Source organism: Delphinapterus leucas, chromosome 3 (genome assembly GCF_059928025.1).
Source record: "Delphinapterus leucas isolate spDelLeu-1000000601 "Yukka" chromosome 3, BTC_Dleu_Yukka2, whole genome shotgun sequence".
Taxonomy (NCBI): Eukaryota; Metazoa; Chordata; class Mammalia; order Artiodactyla; family Monodontidae; genus Delphinapterus; species Delphinapterus leucas.
Window position 1 is genome coordinate 128312923 of NC_143131.1, and position 17051 is coordinate 128329973.

The 17051-nt window shown below is 35.2% G+C and overlaps 1 protein-coding gene across 6 annotated transcripts in view; it reads right to left on the minus strand.

The window, feature by feature from the left end:
- Positions 1-1076: 1076 nt before the first annotated feature.
- LOC111183006 (uncharacterized) overlaps positions 1077-17051 on the minus strand; it is a 37714-nt gene continuing 21739 nt past the window's right edge. For 5 of the 6 annotated variants that reach the window (XM_089909574.1, XM_089909572.1, XM_030762798.2 and 2 more), the window contains 2 exons: positions 16736-16831; positions 1077-8185 (listed from right to left, as the gene is read on the minus strand). In XM_089909574.1, coding sequence (XP_089765700.1) covers positions 6645-8185; positions 16736-16831 — 1637 coding nt within the window. In that variant the 3' untranslated portion in view covers positions 1077-6644. Of the gene's footprint in view, positions 8186-16704; positions 16832-17051 lie in introns of all 6 variants that reach the window. The other variant, XM_030762802.2, reaches the window with a different exon arrangement.

Below are 17051 nucleotides of genomic sequence, written 5' to 3' on the forward strand. Positions count from 1 at the left end.
TACTTAGGTATAAACTCAAACCGTAAACTGAAAACTATACGATACCAATTTAAAAAACTGAAGAGGACACAAATAAATGAAAAGATAATCTGTGTTCATAGCTTGGAAGATTTAATATTGTTAAAATGTCTATAGTAGCAAAACAATCTGTAGTTTCAATGCACCCACTATTAAAATTCCATTGGCATTTTTCACAGACATAGAAAAAACAATCCTAGAATTCATCAGGAACCACAAAGACACTGAATAGCCAAAGCAATACTGAAAAAGAAGAACAAAGCTGGAGGCAACATATCTCCTAATGTCAAATTATATTACAAATCTATAGTAATCAACAGAATGGTACTGCCATAAAAACAGACACATAAACTAGCAGAACAGAATAGAGAGCCCAGACATAAACCCATACACATACAGTCAGCTAATCTTCATCAAGAACACACAATGGAGAAGGGATAATCTCTTCATTAAATGGTGCTGGGAAAACTGGGTATCCACATTCAAAAGAATGAAACTGGACCCCTACCTTACACTACTCACAAAAGTTATCTCAAAATGGATTAAAGACTAAATTTACCTGAAACCATATAACTCCTAGAAGAAAACAGGGGAAAAGCTCCTTGACATTGGTCTTGGCAATGATTTTTTTTGGATATGACATCCAAACCAGAGGAAATAAAAACAAAATAAACAAGTGGAACTACATCAAACTAAAAAGCTTCTGACTACAAGTAACTCAATTTCGTTTCTTTTTATGGCTGAGTAATATTCCATTGTATATGTCATACAGAGTGAAGTAAGTCAGAAAGAGAAAAACTAATACCGTATGCTAATGCATATATATGGAATCTAAAATAAAAATGGTACTAATGAACCTAATGGCAGGGCAGGAATAAAGACGCAGACATAGAGAATGGACTTGAGGACATGGGTGGCAGGGGAGGGGAATCTGGGGTTAAGTGAGAGTAGCACTGACATATATACACTACCAAATGTAAAATAGATAGCTAGTGGGAAGCAGCAGCATAGCACAGGGATCAGTTCGGTGCTCTGTGATGACCTAGAGGGGTAGGATAGGGAGGGTGGGAGGGAGGCTCAAGAGGGAGGGGATATGGGCATATACGTATGCATGTGGCTGATTCACTTTGTTGTACAACAGAAACTAACACAGCATTGTGAAGCAGTTATACTCCAATAAAGATGTATAAAAATTTTTTAAATAAAAATAATTATAAATCTAAATAAATAAATTAATTAAAAGGCTTCTGAAAAGGAAATAACAAAATGAAAAGACAACCTATGGAAGGGGGGGAAATACTTGCAAATCACTGATCTGGTAAGAGGTTAATATCCAAAATATATAAGGAACTCATACAACTCAATAGCAAAGAAACAATCTGATTATAAAATGGGCAGAGAAATTGAATAGGCATTTTTCCAAAGAAGACATCCAAATGGTCAACAGGTATACGAAAAGGTGCTCAACATCACTAATCATCAGAAAAGAGCAAATCAAAACCATTCTAACCTCATACCTGTTAGAATGGCTATTATCAAAAAGACAGATAACATGTTGGCAACGATGCAGAGAAAGGGGAACCCTATACACTACTGGTATGAATGTAAATCAGCACAGCTATTATGGAAAACATATGGAGGTTTCTAAAAAAGTCCTGCTTGTGGGCATATATATCAAAAGGAAGTGAAATCACTACTTGAAGAGACACCTACACCCCCATGTTCACTGCAGCATTAATCACAATAGTCATTTTTATAACTACATGACAGGACTTCCCTGGTGGCACAGTGGTGAATCTGCCTGCCAATGCAGGGGACACGGGTTCAAGCCCTGGTCCAGGAAGATCCCACATGCCGCGGAGCAACTAAGCCCATGCGCCACAACTATTGAGCCTGCGCTCTAGAGCCCACAAGCCACGAGTACTGAGCCCGTGTGCCTAGAGCCTGTGCTCTACAAGAGAAGCCACCGCAACAAGAAAAGCCACTGCAACAAGGAAGCCCCTGCACCACAACAAAGAGTAGCCCCTGCTCACCGCAACTAGAGAAAGCCCGTGCACAGCCACCAAGACCCAATGCAGCCAAAAATAAATAAGTAAATAAATTTATTTTAAAAAACTACATATGACTATATATATAGATATATATACATATATAAAATTCAGCTATAAAAAATGAAGGAATTCCTGTACAGCACGGTGGCTAAAGTTAACAATACTGCATCATATGTTTGCAAGTTGCTAACAGAGTAAATCTTGAAAGTTCTTAGCACAGGAAAAAACCTGTAGCTATATGAAGTGATGGATGTTAGCTAAATTTACAGTGGCAATCATTTCACAATATATGCATATCATTATGCTGTATATCTTAAACTTATACAATGTTATATGTCAGTTATATCTCAATAAAACTGGGGAAAAAAAGGAAATCCTGCCATTTGTGACAACATGGATGGACCCTGAGGGCATTATGGTAAGTAAAGTCAGATACAGAAATATAAATACTCAATGACCCCACATATATAAAATATGGAAATGCTAAACTCATAGAAATTGAGAGTAGTTTGGTGGCTGCCAGGGGCTGAGGGCCAGGGAAGATGAGATGCTGGTCAAATGGTACACACTTCCAGTTATATAATAAATAAGTTCTGGGGATATAATGTATAGTATGGTGACTACAGCTAACAATACTATATCATATACTTGAAAGTTGCTGAGGGTAAATCTTAAATGATCTCACCACAAAAATAAAATGATAACTATGTGAGGTGATGAAGCTGTTGACTAACCATATTGTGGTAAATGTCACATTATAAATATATATTGCATGTATCAAATTATCACTTTGTACACCTTAAACTTACACAATACTATGTCAACTGTATCTCAATAACTCTAGGGAGAAAACCAAATTTAGAATTATAAGGTTTTTACTTAACATCTTTGGTATGTAATTTTTTATCATACACCTGAAATCTTTGGTTCCTAAAGACATTCATAACTACAGTAGTTCTCCCTTGACCACAGGGGATGTTTTAAGACCTGCAGTGGATGCCTGAAATTGAGCTCTGTTTTTTCCTATACATACATCCTATGATAAAGTTTAATTTACAAATTAGGCACAATAAGAGACAATAAATAAAAATTAAACAATTATAACAATATACTGTAATAAAAGTTATCTGAATGTGGCCTCTCTCTCAAAATATCTTCTTGTACAAATTTAATGCCTTTTCCATCTTAACTTAAGCACTTATCATGCACTGTGGCCATAACTTTTGAAGTCTGAGGTGTGACAGCAAAACCAGCATGAATTATTTTTCCATCTTCACAATTTCACAGATTTGTTCTTACCATAGGTCTTAGCAATCTCAGCATACAATTTTTTTCTTTCCTTACTAAGTCAAAAACTTTTACCTTTTCACTTTAAGAAAACATTTCACAGCCTCTCTTTGGCATATCTTAATTGCCAGCATCACTACTATTGTGCTTCAGGGCCATTACTAAGTAAAATAAGCGTTACTTGAACACAAGCACTGTGATACCATGACAGTTGATCTGATCAACGAAATTACTACTAAGTGACTTCACAGGCAGGATACACTGGACAAAGGGATGATTTATGTCCCAGGGAGTGGGACAGTAAAAGACTTCTTCACACTACTCAGTATGATGTGCAATTTACGAAGTATTTACAGAATTTTCCATTTAATATTTTTAGATGGAGGTTGACAACAGGTAACTGAAAACACAGAAAGCGAAACCGCAGATAGATAAGGGGGGACTACTGTATTTATTTGATCCATTCCTTCATTCCTTCATTTTTTTTCTTCTCTCTGTATACGTGTCCAATATTATTATCAATACCAGTATTATGAGTAACAGAACACTTACTGAAAAAACCCTTCTTTGCCATTCCTTTATCCTTATGATGTATCCCACCAGGAAAAACAAACAGTTTAAAGTTACTTGAAATTATTTCTCGATATGGTTAACCACCAATGCTATACGTGTTTACTTTCATTTTGCTAAATTTTTAGGTGTCACTTCATTTTGACTTTGTTTTGTTACTATCTATACTATTTACATGGTTCCAAAGTCAATTATACAAAACCAAGTTACATTCATGAGAGGTCTAAGGGATATCACTATCCTTTCCACCATGTTCAGTCACCTTAGAACAAAACATTTTAATTAATATTTGGGTCTTTCCTTTCAGCATCTGTACTTATATATAAGAAAATATGTCCACTTGTTCCCACCACTACCTGTTTTTCTTAGAAGACAGTGTACTGTAATTCTCTGTGCCTTGTTTTATTTAAGAACATGACTGGAGAGTATAAAAAGACATATCTCATTCCTTCTTAGAGTTGCACGGTCCCCAGTGTGCAGATACACTATATTTAAACATTTTCTATCAATAATCATTTAGGCTGTTTACTGTCTTTTTTCTGCTGTGAATAGTGCTATGATAAATAAACATAAGTATGCACCTCTTTTTTTTTAACATTTTTTTTGATGTGGACTATTTTTAAAGTCTTTATTGAATTTGTTACAATATTGCTTCTGTTTTATGTTTTGGGTTTTTTGGCCCTGAGACATGTGAGATCTTAGCTCCCCAACCAAGGATCGAAGCTGCACCCCTGCATTGGAAGGCGAAGTCTTAACCACTGGGCTGCCAGGGAAGTCCCAAGCATGCATCTCTTAATATTTCTCCAACATATCTTTAGAAGAGTCCTAAAAATGTTTAGAAATTGCATATGTAATTTTGCTAGATACATCCAAGTTTATTCCAAACTAATCACTTCTTTTAACACAGAAGAAATTTTAATATTAATATAAGCCATTTTATCAATCTTTTCTTCATGCAGTGTTAAACATTTTTCCCTATCCTAAGGCTATGAAAAGTCTCCTATATAACTACCTGGAAACTTTGTCATTTTGCATTTCATATTTATATTTAGATTAATTGACCCAGAACAATTTAATAAAAAGATAATTTTTCCCCTTCTGATTACAATACTTTTGTCATAAAGTTACTCATATATAATTTTTTCATTTTCAGGCTCTCATTTCATTCATCTATTTTTGTCACTCTTGTGTCAATACTATATTGCCTACATTACTACAGCTTTGTGGGAAACCTTAGTCTGATCAATTCTCTAACATTTGTTCTCAATGAGTGACTTGCCTATTCTTATCCCTTAGTATTTCCATATATATATTAGAATGAACTAGATACAGATATAGATATATCACAATTTGTATGTGTTTGCAAAATAAAATAAATGAAAAGTAATTGAGGTCTCTTTAACATAGCATGAGTTATATCACCAGACACAAAGGCAGTGAAATGGACAAAGGAGAGGACAGAAAATCTGAGATCAGAAGCAGTGTGTCTTAAATGCAAATCAAATTTAAATGTGTGCACATTGGAATTAGTAGCCTATTTCAAGAGAAGAGAGAGGGATAAACAGGACAAATATTAGCTAAGAATGTGCTGTCTGCAGATTTAGAGAACAAACGTATGGAAACCAAGGGCGGAAAGCCATGGTGGGGTGGGGATGGTGGTGTGCTGAATTGGGCGATTGGGATTGACATGTATACACTGATGTGTATAAAATTGATGTCTAATAAGAACCTGCAGTATAAAAAAACAAACAAAAAAACAACTAATATTAAACTTTCTTTGGGTTATTTGTATGTAAATATGTTAATATAAATGTTTCAGACATTACATGAAATTTCTAAAAATCTTATATGTTCTGGTATAATGTTATAAGTCATAATTCTAGTTATTACTTTAAAATGTATATATCAGAAGTAACTAAAAAAAAAAATGTGCTGTCTGCCAGGATTTCACATACAGATGAGCAAACAGACACTGAGGGTTAAAAAGGTCTTCATAGATGTCACACAATCTATTAATAAGGGAACAAGGGTTAAAACTCATGGCCATCTGACTTTAGAACCAATGTCTTTCCACCACACCAAGCTCCTAGGAGGGTGGGGTAAAAGGGAGAAATGAGCAAGCAGTGCCAATTCCAAGGTCCTGGGTCCATCCACAGACACAAATCAACTTATATTATCAAAATTAAAAAACACAAAAAGACCACATTTATTGAACCTTTTCAACCCATCTTTCCATCATTGTATAAGAAGAATTTTACATATACTTTTAGGGTCTGATGGTCAAGTCCCCTCCCCTTAGTGCAGTTTCTAGGTCTTGGCACTTCTTGACTCATGCTTTCTTCATGTCCTCTTTGGGGAATTACTGCATGGCCGTAATTACGAGAGGCTAATATTAACAATATTACCACATGCCTAACTTATTATGTAGTATAATCAGGAACATGTAACTTCAAAATAGACTATATGTAATTTGTTCTGTTATGCTAATCATTCAGTTCCAAATCTTAAAAATTTAACATGCCGAAATGAAAATTTATATAAACAAAACTTTTTTGTCTTGTATTATCTTTGATAAAAAAATTAATTACATTAGAAATATGATTTCATTTGTAAAATAGTACCAACAAAGATGCCTAGAAACACATTAAATCTGTGAGTTTTGTTGTACTTATTAAGGCTTGAACAGATACTGAAGGCTTTTCTATGCTTTGTCCATTCTTATGATTTCACCACTATATGAATTCTCTGATGTACAGTGAGTTGTGATTTCTGGATGAAGGCTTTTCCACATACAGCACATTGATAAGGTTTCTCCCCAGTATGAATTCTCTGATGTACAACAAGGTCTGACTTCTGGGAAAAGGCTTTTCCACATTCAACACATATATAAGGTTTCTCTCCTGTATGAATCCGCTGATGTCCTGGGAGGTGAGACTTTTGAGAGAAGGCTTTCCCACATTCAGTACAAACGTAAGGTTTTTCTCCTGTGTGAATCCTCTGATGTCCAATGAGATGTGACTGCTGACAGAAGGCTTTTCCACATTCACTGCATTTATAGGGCTTTTCTCCAGTATGCGTTCTCTGATGTATAATGAGCTGTGACTTCCGGGAGAAGGTCTTCCCACATGCAGTACATTCATAAGGTTTCTCCCCAGTATGAATTATCTGATGTATAATGAGTTCTGACTTTCTGCTGAAGGCTTCCTCACACTGAGCACATCTGTAGGGTTTCTCCCCTGTGTGAATCCTTTTATGTATGATGAGGTGGGACTTCTCACAGAAGGCTTTCCCACATTCAGTACACTCATAGGGCTTCTCTCCAGTATGAGCTCTATGATGTATAATCAGCTGTGACTTCTGGGAGAAGGCCTTCCTACACTGATTACATTTATATGGCTTTTCACCAGTATGTATTCTCTGATGTATAATGAGCGGTGATTTCTGGGAGAAAGCTTTCCCACAGTCACTACATTCATATGGTTTTTCACCAGAATGAACTCTCTGATGGATAATGAGGGATGATTTTTGAGAGAAGGCTTTTCCACATTCAGAACATTCGTAAGGTTTCTCCCCAGTATGTGTCCTCTGATGTACAATGAGATGTGATTTCTCACTGAAGGCTTTCCCACAAGCACTACAACCATAAGGTTTCTCTCCAGTATGAATTCTTTGATGTATAATGAGCTGTGACTTCTTGAGAAAAGATTTTCCACATTCAATACATACACAGATCTTCTCCCCAGTTTCAACATTCACATATTGAATAAGAGATTGTTTATCGCTGATGATTTTTCCATACTGACTACCTGCACAGTGTTTCATTCTATTATGAATTTTTTCATGCTTAGAATAGGAAGAACTAGGTGTTCTCCCACATCCAAAATTCTCATCTGTGTTTTTTCTTGCATAACCCCTATTACAACTGAATAGGTTTACAGTAGGTTCCAAGCTCTTTTCAAATGAATCACACTTATACAGTCTTTGTCTTGAAGTATCTAGGTCTGTGCAGTTATGAAATATTTTTCCAAATGCATTATATGTATAGTTTGACTCTTCAATAACTGTTTTGTTGTTGATGATTGTGACTTGCCTGAGAAGTCTGTCTTGATTTTCCTGATCTCTCTCCAGCTGGTCGCCTTGCCAGACCTTTAAAACGGAGTACAATGAATGATCCCTTGTGACACTTTCCAGTATGTCCTTATGAAAGTAAACATCTCCAAGTGTATCCAATTGATGTGTGTCAAGTCTAGTCTCCCTGTCTGAAAGAATAAAATTGTAGAGATAAAATCAAACAGAGACAAAGATTGAGTAGAGGACAGAAGAGGTGAAACAAATGGATGATCCAGGATGGTCCATGAAGACAGAGAACCGGGCGGGCAACAGCCCATTTAAAACACAACAAAACATGTAAATTTATTGGATGAGTAACTAAAGATGGACTTTACTTCTGATAATGGTGGCATGAGGTAGTCACGGACTTCCCCTCCTCAGAAAACAAGTATAAAGCTGAATAAAATAATTTTAAAAACAACCAATTCAGGGCACTGGAAAACTACCAAACGCAGGCCACAAGGTGAAAAGTGTTTACTTGTCAAAAACTTCTACTTCATTAGGTAAGAATGGGGCGTTTGTGGCATTCTTTCCTAAGGTTTTCCTGTCTTGCATCCCTAGTTCATGGGGCATTGAGAGATAACACAAATCCACAGGATACAGTTTTATGCTGATAGTAGAGCAGCTAGGAATTTAACAAGGAGAATTTGTACGCAAAAGAATCATAGAAAGGTTGAGATAATGAACTTGCCATACATTCCTACCTGACTGCTAAAATATTTGTGAAAAGAGACCCTAGTGAGCCCAGCAGTGATTGAAAGGCTGGGGAAACTTGCAAATTTCCTATGCTTTTAAAGTGTTCTGAGACATGCAAAATCCAGGTGGCAAAAAGTAAAAGTCATACTGGCTTTAGGTGTCTAATAAACCTGTCCAAATCATTAGTTCACATCTATAGCCAGGCTTAATCAAACAAACAAAAACTAAGCAGAGATATGAGTGATGACACTCCACAGGACAGAAAGATGTCACAGTTTAAGCCCAAGCAAGTGCCTCTAAAACAAAAACTCTCAGAAGGAACAAAAGGATCCAAAGACACTATAACGTACTGTCTACAATGTAGAGCTTTCAACCAAAAATTACTACACATATAAGGAAAAAAATGTGACCTATACTAAGGAACAAAATCAGTCAATAGAAACTGACTCCAAATGGGTGCAAATGTTGGATTTAGCAAAGACTTTAAAGAAGCTATTATAAACATATTCAAAAAACTAAGGGAAAATATTCTAAGGAACAAGTGAATAAACTGACAATTTCAAAAGAGGAAAGAAGAATATAAAAGAACCAGTTTGACTATAAGAGGCAGGAAGAAGAATTTTTGAAGAGTAATGGAACTTTTCTGTATCATGATTGTGGTGGCAGTTAACTTACTCTATGCCTTTTTCAAAATTTAAAGGAAGAGTAACATTTATTTTATGTAAATTAAAAAATAAATGAAAATTCTAAAGTTGAAATGAAGATTTCACCAGATGGGCTCATTAGTGGATTTGAGACAGCAGAAGGCAAAATCAGAATCAGTAAACTTGAAAATGTATCACTAGAAATTATTCAATCCAAAGAACAAAAAGAAAAATTATTAAAAAAATAGAATCTCAAGATCTGTGGAGCAGTTAGGCATTCCAGTATACGTGTAATTGGAGTTTAGAAAGGGGGGGGGGGGAAGAGCCAAAAGAAATCTGGAGAAATGTCTTTAAAATTACCAAATTCGGTGGAAAACATTAGTTTGCACATAGAAGAAGCTCAACAGACCCCAGGAAGGATACCAAGACAACCAGCCAAATCAGAATTAAACTGCTGAAAAATAAAGGCAAAAAGAAAAATCTTCAAAGCAGCAGGAAAAAGTGACACATCATGTATCAAAGAATAACAGTACTGTTGGCTGAATTTTCAACACACACACACACCAAAAAAAAACTGAGGTCAGGAAATACTGGAATGACAGTCAAAATACTAAAAGAAAGCAACCTGTCAACCAAGAATTCTACATTCAGTGAAACTTTAATAATGGGAAAATGAAGACATTTCCAGATAAACAAAAAAAGTTACCAACAGAACTGATCTATAAGAAATACTAAAGAAAGTCTTTCCTGCTGAACAAATAATACCAGATGATAACTCAAATCTACAAGACAACAGAAAAATTTTAAACTGTTTGGGTAAATATAAAGGATTTAAATATGTATAATTTTTAAAATATTTCCTTCTAATTTCTTCAAAAGACTTTTTAAAGCAAAAACAGTAACACTATACTGTCAAAGTTATGACAAATACAAATGTAACATACATGACTAAAAGAACAAAACAGCACAAGGTGGTTCAGGAGGGCAGAAAATGGAGCTATGCTAGTGCAAGTTTCTATAATTTGTGAGAGAAAAAAAAGCAGTATCAACATAAGGTGGGTTATAAGAAAATAAATATATTGTAATCCCTATAGCAACATCTCACACACACACACACACACACACACACACACAACTACCAACTAAAAAATAAACAGAGGAATGAAAATGGTCTATTAAGGACTTCCCTGGTGGCACAGTGGTTAAGAATCCACCTGCCAATGCAGGGGACACGGGTTTGAGCCCTGGTCTGGGAAGGTCCCACATGCCGCGGAGCGACTAAGCCCATGCGCCACAACTACTGAGCCTGTGCTTTAGAGCCCGCGCTTTAGAGCCCGCGAGCCACAAGTACTGAGCCTACGTGCTGCAACTACTGAAGCCCGTGCGCCTAGAGCCCATGCTCCTTGACAAGAGAAGCCACCACAGTGAGAAATCCACCCACCGCAACAAAGAGTAGCCCTCACTCACCGCAACTAGAGAAAGCCTGTGCGGGGCAACAAAGACCCAGCGCAGCCAAAAATAAATTTTAAAAAATAATAATTAACAAATAAATAAAATTCAAGTCATATTTTAAAAATATATTTTAAAAAAAGACAAGTAGACAAAGAAAATCAGTAAATATCAATGAACTTGACTTAACTGACATCTACAGATACCCCATCCAACAACAGAACACACATTCATTTCAAGAACACATTAATCAAACATCAGAATAGACTATATACTGGGCTTCAAAACAAGCTGCAATAATTTTATAAGGATGGAAATCATACAGAGTATATTTTCCAACCATAATGGAACTAAATTAGAAATAAATAACAAAAAGAAATATCAGAAATCTCCCCAAATATGTGGGAATTAAATAACATATTTGTAAATAAACTATGTGTCGAAAAGTCCAAAGAGAAATTAGAAAATAACTTGAATTGAATGAAAATGAAAACACAAAATATCAAAAATTGTGGGACACAGCTTCATGCTTAGAGGACAAATTATATGAAGGTAATCCTCATTTTGCAAGATTTCAACAAGCATGAAATTTAGTTACCACAGTTTAGTTAAATAACACCAGTCTGCCAACAACATAGTTCACACTTTAATGACCACAGTATGTCTAACAGCATAAAGTACAAACTTCACTGCTAGCTCTTCAGTCCATAAATCACTAAATAAATAACAGATACACATCATGATCAGTACCCAATCATTTCACTTCTTTCAAAGTCTGTTGGTGACAATTAACTTCACATCTGTTGTCCAATATATATACAGACAGCAAAGTGTGTAGTTTGTTTCTTCCTTGTATCCCATTGATAAACCCACGTGACATTATCCAAATTACCCTAATCATCCAAAAATGCGTAACTGAAAGAGGGAACTGACCAACAAAGATGTAAATGCAGCAAAGAAACAACACTGGATGTGATTAGAAAATAGCTGACCATGTTGGCATTGCCACTATTTATGAGACTTTAGATATGCAGCCAGAGGAACTTAGTGAAGGCAAACTTATCAACATAAATTTCTGGGTTGTGATGGAAAGGATAAAAATATTTCAAAGAAAGTGATGCCTAAATTTTCACATTACCTTCGACATATTTCACAACACTGAAAGCACAAAGGAGAAAATGTTGGAAGCTGACCCAACCTTAGAAAGTAATATGACAATTCACTAAGGCACAGAGAACATGTTAACTCCTTATCATAAGTTATACAATTATAAGAAGGCAAGCACTGTTCAAACCACTCTACATAGAGTTTTTTAAAAGAAATAAAAGACATTTTCAGTGCTTCCAATGTTTTAAATTGCAGGGTAGTAAATAAATATTAGTTTTACTACATTTTCATCTCTATAAATAGTTATAACCAACAGCAAGATAGCATTTTTTTTCAATTTTCTTTTTTTTTTTTTGATGTGGACCATTTTTTTTTTAAGTCTTTACTGAATTTGTTATAATACTGCTTCTGTTTTATGTTTTGGTTTTTTGGCCACAAGGCATGTGGGATCTTAGCTCCCCAACCAGGGATCGAACCTGCACCCCCTGCATTGGAAGGCAAAGTCTTAACCACTAGACCACCAGGGAAGTCCCCAAGATAACTTTTTATGTTTTGACGAAAAATGTTTAAAGGTCAAAATCAATTACAATTTTTCCCGTTGATTATAAAAATTACTTGGCAAAGTTCTGGCTTCCATGGTAATTTTTACGGTCCCTCACTACCATACAAAGTAAGGACTATCTATATTTAAATGTTCATACTAGAAAACAATAAAGGTTTCAAATTAATGATCTAAGCTTCTACCTTAAGAAGCTAGAAAAAGAGCAAATTAAACCTAAAATAAACAGAAAACAGGAAACAATAAAGATCAGAGTGGAAATCAATAGAAGACAGACAAACAATAAAGAAAAATAAATGAAATCAAAACCTGATTATTTGAAAAACAATTAATGAAATCGTTATGTTTTAGCTAGTGATGAGGAAAGAAGAAAACAAAGTATCAGTGTCAGGAATGAAAGACAGAACATCTCTAGAGATCCTATAGACATAAAAGAACAAAAAGGGAATATTATGAAAAAAATTTATACCAATAAATATGACAATTTAAATGAACTAGAAAAATTCCTTGGAAAAAAAAACAACCTACCAAAACTGACTCAAGAAAAAGTAAATAATCTACATAGATCCACATCAAGGAAAGAAACTTAATAAATAAAAATCTTCCCACAAAGAAATGTCCATATCTAGACTGGTAAATTCTATCACTGTAATAAACCATAACCATGAATGTATCAGTTTTTCTCAATCTGTGAGTCCTTCTAGCAAATCAGCAGAACTGAAGGTGGTCTTGCAGACCCCCAATACAACTAGTAAACCAAATCCAGTAACATATAAAAAGAATTATACACCATCACCAAGTGGAACTTATCCAGAAATATAAGGTTGGTTTGTTGTCCAAAAATCTATTAATTAAAATTCATTAACACATCACATAAATAGATCATTTCAACAGATGCAGAAAGAACATTTGTCAAAATGCAACACATTTTCATGATAAAAACACTCACCAAACTAGGAATAGAAAGGAACTTCCACAACCTGGCAAAGGGCATGACAACCTACAGCTAACATAAGTTAATGGTAAAAGACTGGATTTTTCCCATAAGATCAGGAACAAGACAAGGATGTCCACTCTCCATTCTATTCAACATTGTACTAGAGGTTCTAGCCAGGGTAGTTAACCAAGAAAAGAAATAAAAAGCATCCAATGTGTAAAGGGATATTTAAAACGATCTCTATTTACAGATGACAAATTCATTTTATATGGAAAATCCTAAAGAATTAGCTAAAAACTATTAGAACCAGTAAACTTTGTGAGTTTGCAGGATCCCAGACCAATATTCAAAAATCAATTGCATTTCTATGCACTTGCAATGGACAGTCCAAAAATAAAGTTAATGAAACAATTTCATTTACAATAGTATCAAATAGAATAAAATACTAAGAAGTATGTTTAACAAAGATGTACACAACTTACACTCTGAAAACTAGAAAACATTGCTGAAAGAAGTTAAAGAGGATCTAAATAAATGGAAAAACATTTCATGTTCCAGGGATCAGAAGACTTAATACTGTTAACATGGCAATACTCCTCAAATCGATCTACAAATCCAACCAATCCCTATCAGAATCTGAAGACGTTTATTTGTGGAAACTGATACTCTGATTCTAAAATTCATATGGACCCAGAAGAGCCAAAACAATGCTGAAAAAGAAAAACAATGTTGGAAGAATGATACTTCCCAATTTCAAAACTTACCACAAACAACAGTAATCAAGAGAGTGTGATATTGGCTTTAGAACAGATATACAGATATATAGATCAACAGAATAGTATAGACAGTCCGGAAATAAACCCTTTCATTTATGGCCAACTGATTTTTGGCAAGGGTACCAAGACCATTCAATGGGAAAAGGAGAGTCTTTTCAATAAATGGTACTGGAACAACTGGATTACCACAGGCAAAAGAATGAAGTTGGACCCTTACCCCACACCATATGCAAAAATTAACTCAAAATATCAGATCAAAGACCTAAATGTGAGAGCTAAAAGTACAAAACTCTTAGGAAAAAAATATAGGGGTAAATCTTCATGACATTGGATTTGGCAATGGATTCTTGGATATGACACCAAAGCACAAATGACAAAAAAAAATAGATAAACTACACTTCATCAAAATTAAAAACTCTTGGGACTTCCGTGGTTGCACAGTGGTTAAGAATCTGCCTGCCAGTGCAGGGGACATGGGTTCGATCTCTGGTCCAGGAAGATTTCACATGCCGCAGGGAAACTAAGCCCATGCACCACAACTACTGAGCCCACGTGCCACAACTACTGAGTCCACATGCTGCAACTACTGAAGCCCGGGCACCTAGAGCCTGTGCTCCGCAAGGAGAGAAGCCACCACAATGAGAAGCCTGCGCACCACAACCAAGAGTAGCCCCCGCTCGCCACAACTCAGAAAGCCCGTGCTCAGCAATGAAGACCCAATGCAGCCAAAAATTTTTAAAAATTTTAAAAAAAGAGTTAAAAACTCTTCAATGTGTGCTTCAATGACACAATCAAGAAAGTAAAAAGAAAACATGGGAGGAAGTATGTGCAAATCATTTATCTGATAAGAGATTTATATCAAATAAGAATGCTATACAAAGAATTATATCTATATAACAAACTTTACATGGAAGTTCTATATAGGAACTTTATATAAAGAGCTCATAATTCAATAATAAAAGACAAATAACTCAATTCAAAAATGGATGGGGGGCAAGATAGGGATGGGGATTAAGAGATACAAGCTACTATGTATAAAATAAATAAACAAGAATATATTGTACAGCACAGGAAAATATAGCCATTATTTTGTAATAACTTTAAATGGAGTATAATCTATTAAAATGTTGAATCACTATGTTGTACACTTGAAACTAATATTGTAAGTTAACTATACTTCAAAAAAAAAGGACAAGTGATCTGAATAGACATTTCTCCAAAGAACATAAATAAATGGCCAATAAGCACATGAAAAAATGCTCAACCTAATTAGTCTTCAGGGACCGTTTTGGTTCAACATACAGTTGCTATATTACCCAGCAATTCTACTCCTAGGTACACACCAAAGGAAAAAAAAAGATATGTCTATACAAAAACTTGTACATGAATGTTAATAGTAGCATTATTCATGTAGCTAAAAGGTGGAAACAAGCCAAATATCCAACAACTGATGAATGGATTAACAAAATGTAGTATATCAATACAATGTAATATTATTCAGCCAAAAAAGGAATGAAGTACTGATACATGCTAAAATGTGGATGAACCTTGAAAACATTATGAAAGAAGTCAGTCACAAAGGACCACAGATTATATGAATACATTTATATGAAATATCAAGAATGAGGCAAATCAATACAGACAGAAAGCAGATTAATGATTGCTTAGGGCTGGGGAGATGGGAAGAAGGGGTGTGATAGCTAAAGGGTATAGGGTTTCTTTTGGAGGTGATAAAACTGTCTTAAAATAGACTGTGGTGACAGTTGCACAAATCTGTGAATATCCTAAAAACCACTGCTGACTTTAAATGGGTGAACTGTATGGCATATGAATTATATCTCAAAGCTGCTTAAAAAAATAATAACAGAAAATTTCAGGGTACAGCTAGTGAAACATAGCTGTAGTCACAATATGTAACCAACTTTATATTCCACTATTCCCCAATAAATATCTTTTATTAAAGTCAAGTAAGCCTAGAAAATTTCTATCAGATAAGCCATGTTGATTTCTAACTCCAAGGATTTGTACATGTCCTTTCCTAGAGCTTGCCCTCACCTTCCTCCTTCTGCCTAAGCCACACTTCAGATATGCTTCAAAGTAGCTGGTTCATGCTTTGAAAAATGCCTTCTTAAATTATGCCACATCTCTTTAGACTATAATTTTCACTGAACCCCTGAAGCAGTAACTATATTGGACGTGCAATTTTATATAGCTGTAAATCTTGATGTCTTGTCTTTCTATGTATAACCTATGTTCCTGAAAAGCATTTGCCTTCTATTGTCTTTGACTCTTTTAGAAAGGTACTAAAGATATGATTGTTGAGTGGATCAATAAGAAATTTCTCTTCTGTACATGGCTCACTACTACTGAATTAACTAGTTGTCGAATACCTACTACACGCACAGCACAGGAGCAAGAAGGAATAGGAGTTATCAATCTGGGTGGAAATGTAAGTCTTAGTTGCCAACCAATTAAAAACAAAAACAAACTGATATTTCACTTCCTTTGTCTTCCATCTGCCAGATTTTCACCTGGATAGATCCAATTTGATATGTCTCTCTTCATAATCCATGGCTCTTCTCCTTGTTCCAACTTAGATATGACACCTGGTTTGGAAACTGGATACCCTATGATAAAAAAAAATTGAGGAATTGAGTTGACTACACTGAAGAAAGAAGAAAAGATACAGTTTTAGGAGCCCTACAATGAAGTTGTCCAGCTGGCCCTCAGAACAGTAATGACCTTCCACTGGAGAGAAGAAAGAGAGCAAAAAGTCACAAGTAGGTCAAGAACCCACCCAACTCAATCAAATTCCAGTGAGAGGCACTGGATTGGCTAACTCTGAGT